The sequence below is a fragment of the Rhamphochromis sp. 'chilingali' genome (genome assembly GCF_963969265.1).
Source record: "Rhamphochromis sp. 'chilingali' genome assembly, chromosome: 1".
Lineage (NCBI taxonomy): Eukaryota > Metazoa > Chordata > Actinopteri > Cichliformes > Cichlidae > Rhamphochromis > Rhamphochromis sp. 'chilingali'.
This window is the reverse complement of record NC_137929.1, coordinates 37,901,079-37,923,013: the sequence shown is the minus strand read 5'-3', so window position 1 is coordinate 37,923,013 and position 21,935 is coordinate 37,901,079. Positions and strand designations below refer to the sequence as shown.

General features: G+C 40.4%; 1 protein-coding gene and 1 long non-coding RNA gene across 6 annotated transcripts in view; one reads left to right on the top strand and one right to left on the bottom strand.

Annotated features, from left to right (window-relative positions):
* Window positions 1-669: 669 nt before the first annotated feature.
* On the bottom strand, window positions 670-21,869 carry LOC308392557 (interferon-induced very large GTPase 1-like). Of its 5 annotated transcripts, XM_080875631.1 has the most exons (6): window positions 15,832-15,917; window positions 14,280-14,417; window positions 6,846-6,908; window positions 6,635-6,746; window positions 6,263-6,520; window positions 670-6,169 (listed from the first exon to the last, which is right to left on the bottom strand). In XM_080875631.1, exons 3-6 carry the CDS (start codon window positions 6,870-6,872, stop codon window positions 1,470-1,472), a joined length of 5,097 nt encoding a protein of 1,698 aa, XP_080731757.1. In that variant the 5' UTR covers window positions 6,873-6,908; window positions 14,280-14,417; window positions 15,832-15,917; the 3' UTR covers window positions 670-1,469. The 5 variants fall into 5 exon arrangements, with proteins under 5 accessions (XP_080731757.1, XP_080731756.1, XP_080731758.1 ...); XM_080875630.1 differs by lacking the exons at window positions 14,280-14,417; window positions 15,832-15,917 and adding an exon at window positions 21,792-21,869; XM_080875632.1 differs by lacking the exons at window positions 14,280-14,417; window positions 15,832-15,917 and adding an exon at window positions 16,396-16,500.
* LOC308393156 overlaps window positions 12,992-21,935 on the top strand; it is a 55,648-nt gene continuing 46,704 nt past the window's right edge. Inside the window, exon 1 of the long non-coding RNA XR_013970936.1 lies at window positions 12,992-14,203. This is a non-coding gene — a long non-coding RNA (uncharacterized lncRNA). The remainder of the gene's footprint in view (window positions 14,204-21,935) is intronic.

Here is a 21,935-nt window from a genome sequence, read left to right as displayed (position 1 = left end):
CCAGTCCTTCAAATCCAGGAAAAAGGAGGACGCATTTGTAGGCCTCAAATGGGCACCCTTTGTTGCCTCGCTGTGACATAATTGGCCTATAATTTGCGTATCGGATTTGCAGACTTAAGTATTGAGAAACAGCCCATCAGTCCATGGTTAGGAACGAGTCAAGTGCAAAAACATAACAAACATTTTAGTCCAAAAGGATCGCCACATGGACTTCATTTGTAAGTGGGAGAAAGGACTGGCTCAATTCATGACAGCAGCAGCAGCAGTAGTGGCGCTTCTGGTCTGCTGCAGCAACTAGTGCTGCAACTACTCCACCAAATGTGCACTTGTTGTGCTCTTTATACAATCTTTGTTTAACTCAAACTCGAGACTTAGGAGGATAAAAATAGCTAAAGACATTAAAAGTATTCTAATGAAATATGATTATTTTAAAAAAAGTAGCATTTTTCAGATTGGTAAAACCACTACATAAAAACAGATAATAATATAATGTAAAATCTTTCTCTTTTTTTTAAGACCAAAAATATGTAAGCTGGTTCTAAAGACAGTCACATAGACTATACTAGATTTTTTGAAAAGCTCAAAGACACGGTTTACCCCATTTCCTTACACATTTGTTAGAGAACAGGGAGGATGAATTTTCACATAATTTTCTTTATTTAATGAGGAACTAATTTATAAAACAGATGATGAAACATATGAAATGTCAAGAAAAATACATGTTATTTCATTTTTTCCCCTAGATTTATTGATCTGATGTCACTGCAATTTATAAAACACAATAGAAAGTCTTATTATGATAACACACACCACCAGAGACATTAAAACACTGAATATACTGTATGCTTACACAAAAAAGGCATATAGCTCATCAAGACAACCTGGTCTACCTTCTCCCTGTGTATAAACCTATCGTACACAGGGACCAATGCTGTGAAAAGATGGTGAGACTGAAGTGGGCTCTGAGGAATGTTTTGACTGAACCATGGAGGATATGCATTGTGATGTCCTGGTGGATTGCATTACAGACTACTTTTTTTTGTAGATAGCACACAGTTTGATCCACAGTTTGCTATTTGTGTAAGTGTAAAGATTTAACATAAGATTCCTCAAAGAAACATAAATTATTAAGGAAGTCCGAGCGGGGTTTTTGTTGTTGTTAACTTTGTTACTGAAAAAAAGAAGAAAACTGACTTATCCATGACAAAAATGTGAATATATCAATTACCAAAAAAGAGAAGAAAAACAACACACACAAAACATATATTACATTTGATATGAGATTACTTTTCATTAATCGAGTTAAATTGAACTCAGGGGAAGAGTTCCACACTGGTAAATTTTCTGTGTACTGAGAGTATGTTACTTTTGTCTTGGAAAATATTGAGGCATTTTCTTCAATATCATGAAAACTACATCTGCGATATCTTCTGTACAGCAGAAGGAAATGAGGAGCAATAGAAGAATGGTTACTTGTATGACTCATCAAGACTTTTTTCTGCCTGATCTTTGTTGATTAGATACCAAAAACCTGGGATGTTAGCACATTCTGCTTCATATTCTTCAGCAAACTCCCTATTGTATTTTTTCATTACATATTTCCAGTAGTCTGATGCTTCGAGAGTCTTATCTGGCTGAATATCCCAGTCCTTATAAATTTTCTTGTATTTCTTATAAGGGTGCCATTCATTGTTTGTATGACTGCAACGAAATCTGTTGTCACTGATCACTGAGGATGAGCATATGTCAGTGACAAGTCGCTCTGTCCACTCCCAGCTGTATCTACCCAGACCTTCTGGTCTATGCAGTGAAACAAAGTGCTCAGTATGGACTTTTCCTCCTGCATCACAGGGAGCTTTACAGAATGGACACTGTTTGCCACAACCAATCAATTTGTTGAAAAGTTCATTCTGTGGATTCACATGGAGATGTTGTAGTTTCATTTCAAAGGTAGATTTTTTGAACTTCTTTCTGAGAGTTTCTGTCATGTCACTCACAGATGTTGTGAGACAGTCAGCAAACTGTTCCTTGTCCGCATTGTTCAGTATCATGAAAGCACCAAGAGCATCCTGGGAAATGACCAGTTTATCACCAAGTTCTTTCCAAATATCTTCAACAAATTCATTCAAATCCTCACTCTCTCTGGTTTTGGCCTCGTTGATGGCAGAATTTATGCTGTCAATACATGACTGCAGATGTCGGTCCTCAAACTCAAAAACTGTCGACTCATTTGAGAAGCGCTTCTTTATCTGTTCAAGTATCCATGTCTTTACATACTTCTCATATGAGCAAATATAGCTGACATAATTTTGAAAATCCTCCTTGGAGAGCAAATCCAGTAAAATTGAATACTGGAAGGACATTCTTGTGCTGAACTGCTCAAGTTTCCTCATTTCATCAATGATATCAGGACCCAGGGAGCGATTAACAAAGTCTTCAACAGCAGGCTTCAAACATCGATTTGTGAATTCTTCTGCCTTCTTCTGACACTGGTCTCGTTCATTGAACACATCTTTGAAATCATCATGAAACTTTTCCTTGTTTTTAATCAGACATCTGTACGGATCATTTTCTTCTATGAAATCTTCATGCATTTTCTGAAACGTTCTGGCTGCGAATCCACAGATGTGCTGTTTTAGAGAAACTTCAAACTCGATGTTTATCTTAACATCTTGATGGTTTTTTAGCTTCTCATCAATCACGTTGAGGATCTCCTGGATGTAAGTGTCATGGTAATTATTTTTTCTTTTCACTTGTTCATTCACAAGGTCTGTGCAAGCAGCTATGATGCTGTCAGCCAGATGTTGTGCAGCCATTATGTCATCTTGACCGAGAAAGAACTTTTTAGCCCCATGTTTAACTTTGTTGTAAAATCCGTCAGTTGTCCATTTAAAAGACTCTTTTCCACAGTCTTGCAAACTCCTTTGACTTAACTCGTTTGCACAGCTCCCCTTACGTTTCAGATTATCTCTCAGATAGTAGGACACTCTGTCTGTGACATTTGAGGTTTTTTGTTCAGAGAAAGACAGTTTTTCTAAAGTTTCCTTCCACATCTTCTCAAACTCTTTGTCCAACTCTGCGTCTGTCATTTGGATGTTTTTCTTTCGACATTTATCAATTAATGCACGCACTGCTTTTTCAATCTCTTTTGTATGATTGTTTTTGATTTTATCAATTTCTGTCATTCCCTGTCTGATTCCTGCTGCTGCTTCAAGTTGACACATTACACCACTTTCTATTTCACGACGAAGGACCTTTGCACTGTTTGAGAATTCCTCTTTGTATCCTTCAACCAGATACACATGACCCTCTGTTTGCTCGAAATATTGTGTCAGATTGTTCAGAATCTTTGTCTCCCATGCAGACAGCACTGTGGAGGCTTCACTTTTCAAAGATCTGAGAAATTCTCTCATGTCAGATGTTTCAGATTTTGCTGCAATGGTACCAAAATTTGAAATTTTTGTTTCTGCATTTCTTACCCAGGTGTACATTTCTTTTCTGAACTCCCACTCCCATTTATTGAACTCTGTGCAGAGCTTCATGTATGCATCAGCTACGAGGCTGTTTCTGAAGCTGAAGATGAAGTTTTCATGCTTTACTGCATTCCACAGGCTTTTCACCCACTCTTTAAATTCCATGATATCATTAGCAGATGATTCACAGTCTCTCACTAGTTGGATGATGTTTTTCTTGAGCTCATATACAGCCTCACTGTATCCTGCATTAACTGGTGCCATTGGTGGGTTTCCATTCCACAGTCCAGGAATGTACCAGTTCCCAGTGTCTGGACTGTACTCCATCACGTCAGTGAAGCTCTTGTTCCCCTCTTTCTTTTCCATTTTGGCTGCTGCCTGAGTCATCTCATTTAACTGATCCAGGAGCAGTTTCCTGTCTCGTAAGTTCTTATCATGGGCTGAAACATCCGACACATTCTGGTGAACAAACTGACATTTAGGCTTTTTGCCCACCTCCTTCATCCTGAGAAAAGCGTGCACAACTATTTGTAGGATGTCTTTCATTTCAATTAAATTCTCCATTGCAATGTTGACTATGGTGACATCACTCAGCCCAACAACAAGTGTTGCAAGCTCATTGTCATGTTCATAGCTGTTGTCCAGTTGTGCAAGTTCTGGTGACTTTAAGCCCTCAGTGTCAATGATCACCAAGAAGTCACATTTTAGGACGTTTTTCATGTCTTCATTGATTTTGATGAGCAACATAAAGGCACCTCGAGTACATCGACCACTGCTGACTGCAAACTGCACTCCAAACATGGTGTTAAGGAGAGTGGACTTTCCTGTGCTCTGAACTCCAAGAACTGTGACTACTCGTATCTTTCTCTTATTTCCTTTTTTCTTTGGAGACACCAGGTCACTGAGCTGAGAGAGAACATCACTCACCCATCTGAGAGGGATGTTGGATGCATCTCCATCTACAAGCTCAAGAGGAAATCCATCAAGCAACAACTCTGCACACAGTTTGGGCAGATGCTGCAATTGTTGACGTGATGGGTCTGTTTTTGGAAGGGACAGTGAAGCTTCATAGATCTGACCCATTTCACGGAAGAAGTGTTCAATCCCCAGTGAGCTGATAGAAATTTGTCTGTCAATTTCTTTGATCTCCTCTTTGTTCTCAGAGTTCTTGCATTTTTCTTTATATTTCTCTCGGAGTTCAGACAGTTTTATACGAGACACATTATCGAGGTTCATTCGCATCCATTTCAGGAAATAAAACCTCTCTGTTCCTGGGCTTGATATCCCTGTGATGAAGTTTGTCATAGCTGTCGACATCTCATAAGAGTTCTGCTTTTGCCGCAGTTCATATTTCTGTTTCTGAAGATCACTTTTGTAATCTTCTACATTTTTAGACCCAACATTTCGAAGTCGAAACTCTTCCTTCTCTAACAAGGTCAGTGTTTTCCATATTTGTCCTTGTCGGGGAAGCTGATCTTCTTTGTATTTATGGATGTCTTGAATTTCTTCAGTGATGGTTTTTGCATTTTTCTTTGCAGTCTGGCACTCTGGAGAGTCTTCATCAACCAGGATTCCCAGTTCATGGGCAACATCCACCATCTCCTCTATTTTCATCTTCAGCTCTGATTTCTCAACCACATTTCTGACAGTTTTCCTTAAATCTTTTACAAAGTCTGCATCATTTTTTTGCTTTGTCTTAATAATGATGTTGTTTTCAGTTAAATCCAACTCAGTTGCTACTTTTTCCAAAGCATCTAAATTGAAGCGCTTGCTCTCATAGTTGCCGACCAAGTAGATCTGTGCTTTGTGGTGTTGGCTTTTAAGCAGATTGAACACAGATTCAGACTCAGAATCCAAATGCTCAAAGAAGACAAAAACTGCTGCAGATGTCTGACACAAAAAGGAGTATTGTGTTTCAAATGAAGCAATGTCCCCACGAAGGTTGGCTACAGCCACTGGCTGACTGAAAATGTCAATGTTTGTGTTTCCACCAGGAAGGTACCAAGTAATTTCAGTCAGTCCGTTGGAAATTCTTCTTGGACTGTCACCACACTCCATGTTGTGGTGAACAAAGGTGTCGTGGTACTGCTGAGAATTGCTCAGAAGCTTATTGAGAATCTCTGACTTGGACAAGCAGCACTCACCCAGTCTGACAAAAGAGACCATTGGAAGTTCAGAGAGAACGATTCTTTCTTCAATGAAGCCCTTTGACTGTGAAAGAGACTGAGGTCTGTACTTTTTAACAATGTCTCTCATGGCCCACAGCATGAGTGTGCACTGTCCTGTGTCACAATTAGGAAGCAGCAGAGGGACAGAGAACTGACACATGGACATTTTTAGTGCCATTTCCTGCTGTAGAAAACCATCAGAACACAGAAAGAGAGCAGTGATTATGTCGAGCGGGTTCACCATGTTATCTGTGTTTGGACTGCTGACCATATTTTTAAGATTTAACTTTTTAGTTCCTGATGTATCATCACTGGTTGAATCACACTCTGATGTACATTTCACATTCCTAGCAGTGACATTAAACATCATTAGTTTCTTTAGAAAATACCATGGAAGGTCTGATTTGCACTTCGCAGATTCATCAGTGGTGGTCTTCTTATTAATCCCAAGTATTCTCCTGAGTGATAGCTTCTTTGTGTAGTTCTGCTTCAAGCCCAGTTTTTTCAATAAGGTTTGCAGGTGTTTCACTGAGGATGTGAGATTTAAAAGTTATTACATTCTGTTTTTATTTTCAACTTAACCAGTATGCCATCATTTTTGTAATTGGTGTTAACGTTTACCTGTGTGTGTTGAGGTAACTAAGGACTGACTTTCGATTTCATCCTTCATGTCTTCAGGAGTCTGGCTGGACTTTTCTTCTTCTGGTTTCAGGTAGTCGGGCTCTGAGCTGTCCATGTCTGTCGACTCTTGCTCAGTTTCTTCCTCTCTGCATGTAATCACTGTGTAGTTCTCACTGTCACCAACAGGACTGTCCAAATGCTGAGACACTAACTCACTGCTGATGTAAAACACTTTTGTCTTCACATGATGACAAGTAACTGTGGGCATAATGATAGTAATATTGATAATATTAATAATGTGCTTACGTACAGACTTCACATCATATTGTGTTTTTCTGCTGTAGCAGTAAAAAGTATAAAGCTGACTTTTACCTCCTGTAATAATCTGCTGACAGTCATCCCAGCAGGTAGAACATGGTGCAGATGGAGGGTCATTTACTTCCTCACAGTATAGCTCAACAACTAAATCTTCATCACTGTTTTCCTTTTTTACAAATGATGATAAAAAGAGAAAAAAAATGAAAACATATTATTGCAAACACAGTATCTCCAAAGAACAATATTTGAGTTTCATATATTTTACCTCCATTGTTGATACAGAATCTGTCATCCAACATTTGCCCCAGGTTATTCAGCCAGTTTCTCCCTGAAAGTAATGAGAGGAAAATATTTAACTATTTATGCTCCAAAGACTATTTTATGGTTGGCATTTTGAAAAAGACTACAAACTCCCTGCCTCTCCCCTTAATCTCACAAAAAATTTGAGCACTTAAAAAAAAGCATTCATCCATTCTCTTCTGCTTATCGTTTTCAGCATCACAGGGGGGCTGGAGGCTATTCCAGCTGTCTTAGGGCAAGAGGCAGGGTACACCCTGGATAGGTCGCCATACTGTTGCAGGGCTAACACAGACGCAGACAACCATTCACAATCACATTCCTACCTATAGGCAATTTAGAGTCACCAATTAACCTAATCCCATTAACTTCATATCTATGTGAGAGGAAGCCAGAGTACCCGGAGAGAACCCATGCACCCACTCAATTTTGTAATCATGTCATCAGATCTGTGGCAATATGTTCTGCACGCTTGATTGAAGAGCTGAGCTGAGCTGTCAGCTGATCACCACCTGATGGTGAGTTGAATCAGGTGGTGGGAATGACACCTGACAGACCTGGCAAACCTAAACATATTATGATGGTGTAATGGGAATGTCTGACAGAGGCCCCACTCTCTAAGATCTTCAACTCCCACTTCCAGCAGAACTATTGATGGAGGCTGGGGACAAGCAGAATGTGGTTCGGCCAGTAGCTGACACAAAAACTCATCTATTTTCTGCTCCTGCACTACTGGCAGTGAAATTGTTGTACTATTGCTGTAAATCACTTCCTTTCAATTCTTTAGGCAGTGTAGTGCAGCAGGGATTCTGACCACTCCTCTTCAGAGGTCGGTAGTAATGAGTTACATTAACGCTGTACGTTAATGTAATGTTAATGCGTGATCTGCCTCACAGAAACCTGGCTATCGGACAAGGTACCGGACTCCGCAATACAACTACCGGGGTTCTCCGTGCATCGCGCGGACAGGTCACAGGATCTTACTGGGAAAAGCAGAGGCGGTGGTGTGTGTTTCATGATCAACAACAGCTGGTGTGATTATGCGAACGTGCACCCGGTCAAATCCTTCTGCTCACCGGACCTGGAGTACCTGATGATTAAGTGCCGGCCATTCTGGCTACCGAGGGAATTTACAGCAGTGATTATTACGGCTGTTTACATTCCCCCACAAGCCGACACTGACCGTGCACTCAGGGAACTGTACAGCGCGATCAGCAGCGAGGAAACCGCACACCCAGAGGCAGCGTTTATCACAGCCGGAGACTTTAATAAGGGAAACCTGAAGAAAGTCTCACCCAAACTCCACCAACACATCCACTTTAACACTCGTGGAGATCGGCTACTCGACCACTGCTACACCTCTTTCCAGGATGCGTACAAAGCCCTCCCCCGCGCCCCATTCGGCCAATCAGATCACCGCTCCATCCTGCTCCTGCCCGCCTACAGGCAGAAGCTGAAACAGGAAGCTCCAACCCGGAGGGCGGTGCACTGTTGGACGGACCAATCGGAGTCTGCGCTGCGGGACTGTTTTGATCACGCGGACTGGGAAATGTTTCACGTGGCTGCTAGGGACATTGATGAATACACAGACTCAGTCTGTGGATTTATCAGGAAATGCGTGGAAGATGTCGTCCCATCCAGAACAGTCAAATCCTTCCCAAATCAAAAACCCTGGATTAACGGAGATGTTCGCGCGGCACTGGCGGCACGGAGCACCGCCTTTGCCTCCGCGAACACATCGGACTACAAACACGCACATTACCAACTCCGGAAGACGATCAAAGCAGCCAAACGTGAGTACAGGGACAGGGTGGAGCAACAGTTTGACAACCCTCGGAGTATGTGGCAGGGACTAAACACGATCACAGACTTTAGAGGGAAAACCAGCACACCGCAGACCACGGCCTCTCTGTGTGAGGATCTAAACGTATTCTACGCTAGATTCGACGCAGCGAACACCATGAGACCGGACAGTGTGCGCACCGCGGATGACGTCAGTGCGCACACTGTGTCTGAGGAGGATGTGCGGAAGTGCTTCAGGAAGGTGAACGCACGCAAAGCTACTGGTCCGGACGGGATTCCCGGCCGCGTCCTCAGGTCATGCGCGGCTCAGCTGGCTGGAGTGTTCACGCACATCTTCAACCTTTCCCTCTCTCTGTCTGTAGTCCCAGCCTGCTTCAAAATGGCCACCATCGTCCCTGTACCCAAATCCTCCACCATCTCCTCATTGAACGACTGGCGACCTGTAGCCCTGACCCCCATCGTAAGCAAATGCTTCGAGAAGCTGGTCAGGGACTTCATCTGCTCTGCACTACCCGACTCACTGGACCCTCTACAGTTCGCATACCGCCACAACAGGTCCACTGATGATGCCATAGCCCTGACACTACACACTGCCCTGTCACACCTGGAGAAGAGAGACACGTATGTGAGGATGCTGTTTGTAGATTACAGCTCAGCATTCAATACCATCGTTCCCTCGAAGCTGGACAGGAAACTGCAGGATCTAGGACTGAGCAGCTCCCTCTGCAGCTGGATCCTTAGCTTCCTGTCTGACAGACGCCAGGTGGTCAGACTGGGCAGCATCACCTCATCCCCCATCACACTGAACACTGGTGCTCCACAGGGGTGTGTACTGAGCCCTCTCCTGTACTCACTCTACACCTACGACTGCACAGCCACTAACAGCTCCAACATCATTGTGAAGTTTGCGGACGACACTACAGTGGTGGGTCTTATCACCAACAGTGATGAGACGGCTTACAGGGAGGAGGTCAGCGCCCTGACCCACTGGTGTCAAGACAACCATCTCACCCTCAACGTCGCAAAGACAAAGGAGTTGATAGTGGACTTCCGGAGGTGCAGAGAAGTACACACCCCCATCACCATCAACGGCGCTGCTGTGGAGAGAGTGAGCAGCTTCCGGTTCCTTGGCGTACACCTGGCTGAGGATCTTACGTGGTCAGTACACACAAACAAAACAGTGAAGAAGGCACAGCAGCGCCTCTTCTTTCTCAGGAGACTGAAAAGATTCGGCATGAGCCCCCGCATCCTCAGGACCTTCTATCACTGTGCCATTGAGAGCATTTTCACTGGATGCATCACCACCTGGTATGGCAACAGCACCGCCTACAACTGCAAAGCTCTCCAGCGAGTAGTGCGGTGCTCTGAACGGATAATTGGAGGTGAGCTTCCCTCCCTCCAAGACATCTACAGGAAGCGCTGCCTGAGGAAAGCGGGGAGGATCATCAAGGACTCCAGTCACCCCAGCCATAAACTGTTCAGACTACTTCCATCAGAAAGGAGGATCTGCAGCATCCGGTCCCGTACCAGCAGACTGAGAGACAGCTTCTTCCATCAGGCCATCAGACTGCTGAACACGTCATAGACACCTCAGCTTCACTACTGGAACTTCAACATTATGCACTCCATACTGTACAGTAATGCCACTGTTTTGCACATGTCTTACTCTGTATATTTTTATATATTTTATTTATTGTTTACTCTATTTAATTTGTAAAACATGTGTATACACACACACACACACAGGTAGAAAAATATTTAGTATACACATCCAGAAATGCATATACTATTATATATTGTACATATATTTATTAGTTTCAGATGTAGCCATTCTTGTATTTTGCTTGTTTATGTTATTGTATTTTGCACACCTCTGTTGCTTGTGAAGCTCGCACACAAGAATTTCACTCACATGTGCTGTACCAATGTACCTGCACATGTGATGTGACAATAAAAGTGATTTGATTTGATTTGATTTTTGAAATAAATGTACTTCTAAAAGTACCTTTATTGCACCATACTTTTTACTTTTACTTGAGTACATTTGTGAAGAAGAAATGTTATTTTTACTCCGCTATATTTGACTTGTTACTTTTTCTACATAATTAATTTCACACATTAGATAATAATGGATCATGCTGCCAGTGGGGTTACCCTTAACTCTTTCACCAATCAGATGTAGCCATGCAGTCACATGACCAGTTTATAAACTGTGGCGGGCAGTGCGGCCCGAGCCTTTCAAACTAGCGGACACAGAAAGTAGAAACATGAAAACATGGCAGAGGCAACTGTCTGGTTCAAGCCCCCGGCTCCGACAGTCTCGGTCGTTGTGTCCTTGGGCAGGACACTTCACCCGTTGCCTACTGGTGGTGGTCAGAGTGTCCGGCAGCCTCGCCTCTGCCAGTGCGCCCCAGGGCAGCTGTCGCTACAATGTAGCTTGCCATCACCAGTGTGTGAATGTGTGGATGACTGAATGAGTAAAGCGCTTTGGGGTCCTTAGGGACTAGTAAAGCGCTATACAAATACAGGCCATTTACATTAGTAATTAAGCCGTTTTTATTTTATTTTTCTCAACATGTGACTTTTTGTCCTGACTCCTCCTTCAGTGAACTACAGTTATGAGGTGTAGAAGTTTATAACTAAGAAGAAAGGCTAAAAAAATGTTTTTGAAGGAGAATATGTTGGCTAGCACTGCTTAGCCTTGCATACGTTCTTATTTTGAACTTAATCTGGAATTCATCACAAACTGTTTGTGCGGAGATATGAATGACCAGATTTTGTTTTTCAACAAGAGTTAGTAAAAAATATCTCCAGCGTGATAAAATATTTATGCCAAACATCCGCAGCTTGGCAGTCTATACAGCACTATAATGCCCAGACCTAATTCTTTTGAAAACCGTATGTTTCCACAGGTCTGAACTTCATCAGACATCACCTAGACACAGAGCTGGATGAGGCCAGCACAAACAGCGGCCTAACCGACGAAGATGATTGCTTTGGATCCATGGGGTTAGGAAAACCAGAAGCAGGGGAGCTGGAGAGGTACCTTTCATGTCTGTTCACTGGAGGTGTGGATCTATTGCATAATCTTCCTGCATCTGGAGCTTGTGAAGGACTTTTTAGTCAGGCAGGACTCCTGTTCACTGCTAAACAATTACAGCCTTGTATGTACATATGTTGAAGTTGCCTTGCTCTAATGTTTTCTCTGAGGCTGCTGTGCCATTTGGAGTAAAGCTGAATATAAAGTATACAGCATATCTTGTCACTGGAAATGGTTTGCATTGTTCATATATTTATATAATTTACTGTAGGTACAGTGGTCCCTCGCAATAACACGATTCACCTTTTGCGGCCTTGCTGTCGCGAATTTTTTGTGTGCAATTTTTCAAGGGTTTTTTGGGGTTTTTTGCACAGCGCATTGTGTTTTGCGTCCTGATTGGCTGTAGACCATTGTCAATCAATCTCGTGCTCCGTGTCTCCTGTACAATACAGAATGCGTTCAGCTGGTCAAATTGACATAAATCTCAAGTGCTAGCAGTGTGACTCTGAACCCTGTACTGTATATTTGTAAGTTTTCTCCCCAACAAACGCAACAATGTCGATGAAACATTTTGCACCGTCAGAGGCAACCATGGGTGCCTTTGGTTTCATTCCATAATACTCAACGAAGATTTGAACTGTGACATTTTCACACTTTTATCAAGGGATAAAAGTGTGAAAATGTTCATGCCTGTCTGAGAAAAGTGCATAAAGTGTATACTGAGGCTTAAAACATCTATTTACAGCCGTAAAACATCTATAATAATTATAAAAAGTAAAGTTGGCTACTTCATGGATTTCACCTATCACGGGTTATTTTTAGAATTTAACTCTCACGATAAATGAGGGACCACTGTATTGGTTAAAAGAGCTTTATGTTGTGAAAAACTGAAATCTGGAAATTAGAAGTGGTGTGCCTTATTTTGTTAATGTTTTTATATTCTATTTGAGATTACTAAAATTTGTGTATTTATTTATTTTTGCTTGTCTGATAAGCATTTATTTTTTAAAAAAGTAAAAAAATAAATCAGACACTACAACCAGTTACTCAGTACCTGAGTAGTCTTTTCACGAACTATGTTTTTTACTCTTACTTCAGTAATTTTTTGGATGACTACTTTTCACTTTTACTTGAGTAATAATATTTTAAAGTAATGCTACTCTTACTTGAGTACAATTTTTGTATACTCGACCCACCTCTCCTCCTATGATGTTAGATGAACACTTTCGTGTTTGCTCAAAATCATGTGACCTTTTGTAAAGGTGTTTCATTTCCTTTCATTCTGTAGGGCATCCTAGTGGACCTTAGGTACTGTACAAACTGTTAGATGAATACTTTGAATTAGGGCTGGGCCATATCATACAATTCATGGTAATACTGGTATAATGTTGGGCAACGATAAGAAAATGAAATATCGCGATAGAATATGGGTAAAACGTGCATGCGCAGTGCCTTTGTTTTCATATGCACATGGCGGCGACAGAGAATGAGAAGGGCGAAAGCGGATCGTTGAATGAAACGGATGAACCAGAATTGGTTTGTAAAAATGCTGCAACTTCAGTGGTGTGGAACTGGTTTAGCTTTCGTCCGTCAGATACACAACAAAGCACTATTTTTGGTAGAGCATGCTAGCGGGCCGTCGTTATTACCGTATTTTTGGAAAATACAGCACACTTAAAATCAATACTTTGATTTCTCTGAAAATCGACAGTGCCCCTTACCTTATAATCCCGTGTGCCTTATGTATGAATTCTGGTTGTGTTTACTGACCTCGAAACGATTTTATGTGGTACACGGCGAAAATCTGTCAAATGTTTTAGTACGACTTTGCTAAGCTACGAACCCGCACCACTTGATGGATTGTCGGAGCATTACGGCTATCGTAGGCAGGAGCCTCGCGGAGTTATACGTACTGTGCTTCAACATAATATTACCGTATTGTGTGTATAACCGCTTTTTAAGTTTTGTGGAGCACGGTAGCACGGTGGTTAGCACTGTTGCCACACAGCAAGAAGGTCCTGAGTTCAATTATAGTTCAATTATCATAAAAAAACAGCTGCTTGTTTAAGTGAAAATAAATTGATGGGGTTTTTATTTGCACTAACAAAGTTGTGTTATAAAGTATTTTGTCCAGTGTCAATTATATCGTCAGTTATATCGTTATCGCAAATTTCCAAATGCATATTGTTGGGTCTGTGTTTCCACAAGCCCCACTAGCAAGGGAAGTTTTTGGTCAAGAACCATTTCTTGGAGCTCATGCTCCTAACCTGTCTCCAGCCCAAAATCCTTCCAAGAGCAGCTTCCCTCGCAGCTATTTATTGACAAACTGTTACAATTCACACAATACACATCACAGCAAAGCAACGCCCACCATAAAACCCCCCAAATGGTTCTAAGACAAGGCACTATGTGTGTGTATGTGTAAACATCTGTGTGCGTGTGTGTGTGTGTGTGTGTGTGTGTGTGTGTGTGTGTGTGTGTGTGTGTGTGTGTGTGTGTGTGTGAGAATGTGTGTCTCTCTGTGTGCATGTGTCTCTGTATGCATGACTTCCTGCTCACCAAAAGGATCATAAAAGCAGGAAGCAACATCACAAGAAACAGATCTTCCAGATCCAGAGAACGTATCTGCAATAAAAGCCTCTCCAGCCAGTGGTCAGAGACAAAGGAATGTCTTGATCCTATAGATTGAACTCAGACCTTACAAATTTAAGAACATAATGACAACATTCAACAATTAGACTTAACATATCGTGATAAATATTTTTGTTCATATCGCCCTGCTCTACTTTGAATTTTACTCAGGTTTATGTGATTTCTTGTGCAACTTTTACAATAATTTGCCTCAGATGATTTAGTGCACAAATATTTTCTGCAGATAAAGACATTTTTTCAAAAAGTGAATGCTGAAGCCATGAAACCGGGTAGAACTGTTTACGCAAAAAATGAAAACACATACAAAGGTTATTATATTCAACTAAAACTAAACTTAAAAACTAAAACTAGATGTGAAAAAAAAATTAAAAATACTTTTTAACAACCTAGTTTTTAAAACTGTTGTTCGGAGTCGTGGATCTGGAAATAAATCTACCGAGCCCAACTCTTACTTGAAAATGGAAAAACTATGCTTTCAATATGGACATATAGAAATATGTCTCATGAGGTTCGCATACAGATACGATATGATCCACAAGCAATGCTTTGTATGCATTTGTTTCACACTGAGAGTTGAACGCAGAAGGTGGAAGCATTAAATATGCCTCGAAACTGCACTTGGCCATGCCACATGATCTATACATGTCAGGCGATTTGTCCATATGTATTTAAGGTTTTGTGAGTGTGCGGGAGAGATGTCACAGGTATTTTTAGACATTTGTACAAACAGAAAGGTTATTGAAAGTCAAAATGGTCAGATTCATGAAGCTGAAACTTTTTAAATTACATGTGGTCAGATTGCTTGGTATTTTTTTGTATATTGAAGCATGCCTGAGTTCTCAACGGTTTCACATAAATCATTGTACACATTTGAAAAGCTCAGTTTAAGCTTGTGGATCATATTGTATGAATTTTAATTTAAAAGTAGGCCTGCACGTAACACCTCAGCTCTGCTTTTCAAAATGTTCGTTGAACAGCTCTTAAAAAGTAAAAAAGCTCTTCTCCTTATTAAGACATCTTATTATTCTTGTATTAAGTAAATGTATTGTCCTTTCTGAATTGCATCATTTCTTACTCCCATCTGCACCACACAAACCACAGACACACACATGCACATGTAGGTCTTTTTCTTCCAGTGTTCGGTCAGAGGGTCTGAAATGGCACTTTTGATGTTGAAGGTTCATGTATGTACGCCTGATCTAGACAGTGATAACCACATTATAATATCTGGCACACTATACCAAACTTTGTGACCTGTTATCAGTCTACAGCAATCCAAAAATGCACCTATTGTAATTTTATCACCACAGTGTGTTAGACTGTGCTGATAACTATAACCATAACTACATAAGATAACTATGTATTGTTTTTATCTGTGAAAACATTAAGGTGTAATCATAACCCATAAATCAGACTGTACGGCCACAAAGAATGAAAAAAAAAGCATTAAACAACCTACCGTTACAGAAGAGATCTGCCTGTCTAACCTTTTCTGCTTCTGCACTACTAGCAGGAAGATTGTTTTCCTGTTTCTGCAGATAAGTCACTTCCTGTAGCGCAGTGTAGTGCAGAGGGGATTCTGAACACCCCCTTTATATGGTTAGATGAACACTTTCATTTCACCCTGGATCATGTGACTTCCTGTAAAGTGGTTTAGTGCCTCACTTACTTTCATTCAGTAAGGCAGTGTAGTGCAGAGGGGATTCTAACTGCCTCTTCAATAAAGAACTACTATAACTTTATGTTCCACACAAATATGTGTAGGGTTTTTTGTAAGAGAGAAGGCAAATAGCTCCAGTTATAGGTTTTCACAATTTATTATCAAAATGGTTAGAATTTCTAATTTTTTTACATGGCACCATGGACCTCGTCTCTGGTTCAGAGACAAAAGGCTGCCGTGTCTCTCTGCTCACTCAGGAGACACAAACAAACAAACAGCACCACACCAGGCAGCAAATTATTATCTGTGATAAACAGGATTTAAGGAGATTGGTCAAAAGTTGGAGAAGAGCCACAGTTCTACCTTATTTGACTGAGATCCAGCACTTTGGCTCATGTTTCTTCTTCTGTAGCTTTCTTGGTATGTCTTTATGTGGAAATGCTCCTGTTACCATGAAAACCACCTCTTGTCTTCCTGTCAGGCCTGTAGAGTTAGAAGGGGGAGGGTATAGTGCGTACTATCTCCTAACACCTGATTTATGGCTGTAACAAACCCACAGCAGACCCGTGTGCATGTTCATGCTTTGTGGCATTCTTTATTTATATGCAAACACACACAGAGCTGCAGCTCTCTCCTGCTGCCAGCTCAACATCCTCACAGTACACTGTGTGTAGCAAAGTATAAAACACACATATGTGATGTTAATTATGAGGTGTTAGCCTTACAGATTGTTAGGTTTTGTATTGTTGATTGTCATTTATGCTTAGAAATATTTAACCATATATGCTTAGAGGTGTATAATCAATTGTGTAGTGGTAGGCTGTGTGATCTTTAACAGGCTGCAAAGGTTTGGTGTGTATTCCACACTAGAATGCACACCCACATCCTAGGAACATAAGAGAGGTCCTATCTTCTCTTTGTTGATATATGGTATAGCAAACACACGTATATCTCTTTAAGTAAGAGCCTTTTGTTCAGATGGACCCGCTAGACTCCTGGCACCAGCTTTGGGGAGTCTTCACAGGGTCACATCTTGACCTCACACAAATCACACCACACACACACACACACACACACACACACACACACACAAAGGCAAGGTACTCTTTGTGTGTATGTAGACATCATATGTTAATGACCCTGTGCATATTCATGTAACCACAATAAAAGGAGTGCTATGGGGAACCTGGCTGAGAGTCTGACGGAGGTCAAGTGGTGGAACGACACTTGGCTCCAGGCAGGTCTCCCTCATGCATGAGTAACATGAAGAACTTTGCCTACTTCGTGTCTTGCTTGCTGTGTAATTATATTGTCTTCAACGTTCCAGCGAATAGGTTCAAGCTACAAACCTATCACAGATAAAAATAATTTGTAACACATGCAAACACAAAAATACTGCTGCTCAACTGTGTAATGTGCTTCAAAGGTGTAGTTTAACAAAACTACACTTAAAAGCTTATACAATATACAAAAATTAAATCACATAATGTGACCACACATTACAGTGTGTCACATATACGCAGAACTCTTAACGTAATAAATCAGATACAAACATCTAAAAGTAAAGCCATGCTTATGAGTATCGATGCAGAAAAAGCTTTTGACTCTGTAAATTGGGACTTTCTTTACAAAGTCTTGAACAAATTTGGCTTTCATAATAGAATTATTGATACGGTGAAGGCATTATATACTAACCCTACTGCAAGAATTAAAGTTAATGGTTATCTCTCAAATAGCTTCGCTCTGCAAAGAGGAAATAAACAAGACTGCGCTTGGTCTCCACTTTTATTCTGATTATTCGTAGAACCTCTGGCACAATCAATCAGACAAAACAAAGACATCAAGGGAATAAACATTAAAGAACAGGAACATAAGCTTGCTTGCTATGCAGATGACATATTAATATACCTAGAACAGCCCACAAACTCCCTACCTGAACTGATGAATCTATGCCAAAAATTTAGGAAACTTTCTGGGTATAAAATTAATATGTCCAAAACTCAAATACTATAACTATAGCCCCCCAGCTCACTTGGTTGCTCAATATCCAATGAGATGGCAAGCAAAATCATTGAAATATTTGGGACTTGTCATACCTAAAGACTTAACGAAATTATTTGAGGAGAATTTTGGTTCCCTGCAAAAGAGAATAGTGGATGATATCAAACGATGGAACATGATTCCCTTTCTAACTTTATACTCACGAATTGAATCCATCAAAATGAATATTCTGCCAAGATTACTATATTTATTCCAAACGCTACCAATACAAATTGATCAAAGCCAATTTAACGAATGGGACAAAATTATATCACGATTTATATGGGGAGGGAAGAGACCAAGGGCTTGTTTTAAAACTTTACAATTACAATAAAAGACAGGACGATGGGGGCTGTCGTCACTAAAAAATTATTTTTGGGCTGCTCAGTTGAAGACTGCGATTAACTGGTGTGATATAAGCTATAAAGCACAATGGAAAAATATTGAGGAGAGCATGTTTTCTTTTCCAATACAAGCTGTCCTGATGGACTTAAACATTCCAAAATATATAGACAAGGTCTACCACCCTTGGGTGAAATGTACACTTAATGTATGGAGAAATGTTGTGAGGGAATTTAAATTGGAACTTGGCTTTATTTGCGTATGACTCTGATTTTGCCCAAAATAAATTGGACTCAAGGTTTAAAAGTTGGTCTGCTAAAGGATTACCTACATTTGATAGTCTGATTAAAGATGGGAACTTAATTCGTTTTGATACATTAAAAAAAAAATACAATCTGGAAAAGCAGGATTTTTATCGATACTTGCAAATAAGACATTATATTAAGACAACAATCAGAGTGGTGTCGAACACTAATGTAGATTTGATAGCTATGCTTAAAAAGGCATATAGTGGTGACATCAATAAAAAGCATATTTCCTTTTTGTATACATTTCTTACAAATAAGCTTTCTCACTCAACTGAATATGTGAAGATATTATGGGAAAAGGAGGGAGGAGTGTGTATAACAAAGGATGAATGGACTCAAATATGGGAACGACAATGGAAATGCACTTCCTCACGAAGATGGAGGGAATTTGGATGGAAAACTATGATAAGGTTATTTATCACCCCTTGCCAAAAGACTCATTATGATGGGAATCCCCCTGTTTGTTGGAGAAAACGTGGACACCAACGAGCACACCACGCTCACATAATGTGGGACGTCCCTTTGATCAGGACTTATTGGAAAGACATTCACAAAACACTACAAGAAATTTTCAACTGTACAATTTTTTTTGGATGTACGGCACAGGAATGGTCTAAAAAAGATAAATGTTTACTAAGTGCCTTGCTAGTTGCAAGGAAAAAATGTATAACAAAGAAACGGTTATTACAAGATGTACCGACTTTATCATTGTGGTGGGAAATAACACTAGAGATTTATAGGATGGAGGAGTTAACAGCATATGTGAATAACAGAGTAAGTTGGTTTTTGTCGTGCTGGGATAAGTGGGTCCAATACACCAATATTCATAAGCCGAATTTAATTCTCAAATTTTAAAATCAGTAATCTGGCTACTGGTCACTCTTGATTGTTCAGTGTTTCTCTTTTGTTTGGTTTTTTGCAAATTGTGTTAATAACTGTAACTAGCATCGTAAACTGTAATAAAAACAAACAAACAACAAAAACAAAAAAACAACACAACAACAACATTGGTTTGGGGAAAAGTTTAAGCTTAAGCTTATAAATCATGTTACACATTTATAGGACATACGTTTTTCCCAAAAAGTTGATTCTCTTCATCTGAATGTAGCGTTTTCAGTGGAATCGTCAACTGATTGAGGCAGGTGACACAGATTAATCAATATAAGGATGAGCCTCCAATACCACTATCCACTACCTCCACTATCAAAATGGAGTGTTATTCAGATGTGGGTGTCTGTAACAGGGCGGCCCTTAGCGGCTGGAATCACAGTGAGGCAGACCAAATCAAAGATTATGGAACAAACAGTTTTTTTCATGCAGCTGCATGCAAATCTATGCTTAAAGTGTGACGCTAAATAAAGTGCTAGATAAGGTGCTTTTAATAAAGTGAAAGTTGTGCTCCTAAAGTGCTATAGCGATTATAATAAATAACAGCAGGGGAATCCTCTTCCTTACAGTGTCAAAGTGTGTGACTGCCCTACCCTAAAATAAGACACTGCCATGTAAAAACTAACTCCCAGTGAAAAACTTGTGCTGATATGAGCACAAGTGGATGTTACTGATGTGTACATGTGGGGATTTTGTGTCAGTAACATTAAACCTGACCAAGAAATCAGTTTAAAAAGTGCCTCTGTTACTCCTTTTGCTCGATGGAGGAGAAAGGTTAACACTGGATTTAATGGTAGAGGCGGAAGGCAGTTCTGACACACATCGGTTCCTGGTTTGAATTCTGTACGTCTTAGTGTTTAGGAAAGCTCATTTTCCTAATGAGATAGTCGGGGGTTGGGTTCAGCTACTCTGAGAGAGAGAGTGAGAGAGAGACAGAGACTTCCTTGCTCCATTCTTCTTCATTTCACCCTAGACTGTGAATTTTCAGACAGACCAAAGCAGTACTTATGGGGGGCTAAGTTTTCTCAGAAACAGCAATGTATTTGAACTCCACTGATTTATCATTTTGTAGGCTATGTCATGAAGCATAACAGCAGCAAAATGTCAGGTCAAGTCAAAGTTTATTCCTATAGCATATTTTAAACAAACTCAGTTGACCAGAGTGCAAGTCATACAATTTAGACACTATATATAAAAGTCACTAAACAACAATAAATATACACAAAAAATGACATAAAACTAGAGAATGCATTTCCTCAAAGTGAGGTGTGAATGCTGATGACAGTTCATAGACCGTATATCACTTTAAGATTGGAATTATGTATTTTAAATTTCTAAATGTCTAAACTGTGTGTGTTTGTGTGCGTGTGAAACTATACAGACTAAAAACAGAGGCATTCAATTAGGTTAGTTGAGTAGACGTGTGGGACAATCCACCACAGATTCTAAAACTGACTGTAACTGCCCAGATATGAACCACCTGTCTGCTGAAGAACAGTCCGCCAATGAAAAACAAGCCTGAAGTTAATCTGCCAATCAGGATGACCCATCATTCCCATATATTTAAATTCACCATCTGAAAACAACTGCCAACAGTTTTCAGTGTGACTGCAGCAAATACTGTGACAAATCCCTGTGAAATCTGCCTCCGTACATTTGTTGAACAAAAGTTTCAAAATCAAGACCATAACCGCGAGGGTGCTGAGGACTTGTCCTACACAACGGTGTGTGTTTTATGTTCCTGATGTCAATAAAGTGGTCACATGAGCAGTTTAAAAAGTAGGGTCTTCCCTGCTGTTGAGACAAAGTCCTCACTGAAAACACTATCTAGTTTTTTATGTTCTATGCTTCAGTTAGAAGATTCATCCTCTACTTGGATCCACACATTTCTAAACATTTACATCCCTTAGCTTTGAGAAATGCACTGTTTAAAAGAAGAAAAACACTCCTAAGTTTTGATGGTAAAACGATGACTGTAGAGTGAAAACTGTGGAAACTGCAGCAGTTGAAAGACTCATTTTTGATTTTCCATCAAATATATCAAATTTGACCACATCTGCCTTTCTTTCAAGTTGACCTGAAAATTTGTTGTTTTTACTGCAAGCACTTGGCAACTTCCTAAAACACCTCTATAGAGCAAAAAGAAAACAAAATGTTTATATATCAAATTACTTGATTTACCTTAAAAGAACATGCTGCTCAGATAGTGAGCTGCCGTGGTGGAGGTTTGCGCTCTCAGGGTGCTTCTTTAGCATTCTGTTAGTCACATGCCAATACGACGACTCTCCACTAGGTGGAGCTGATGTGCTTTATGTCTGAGCTCAC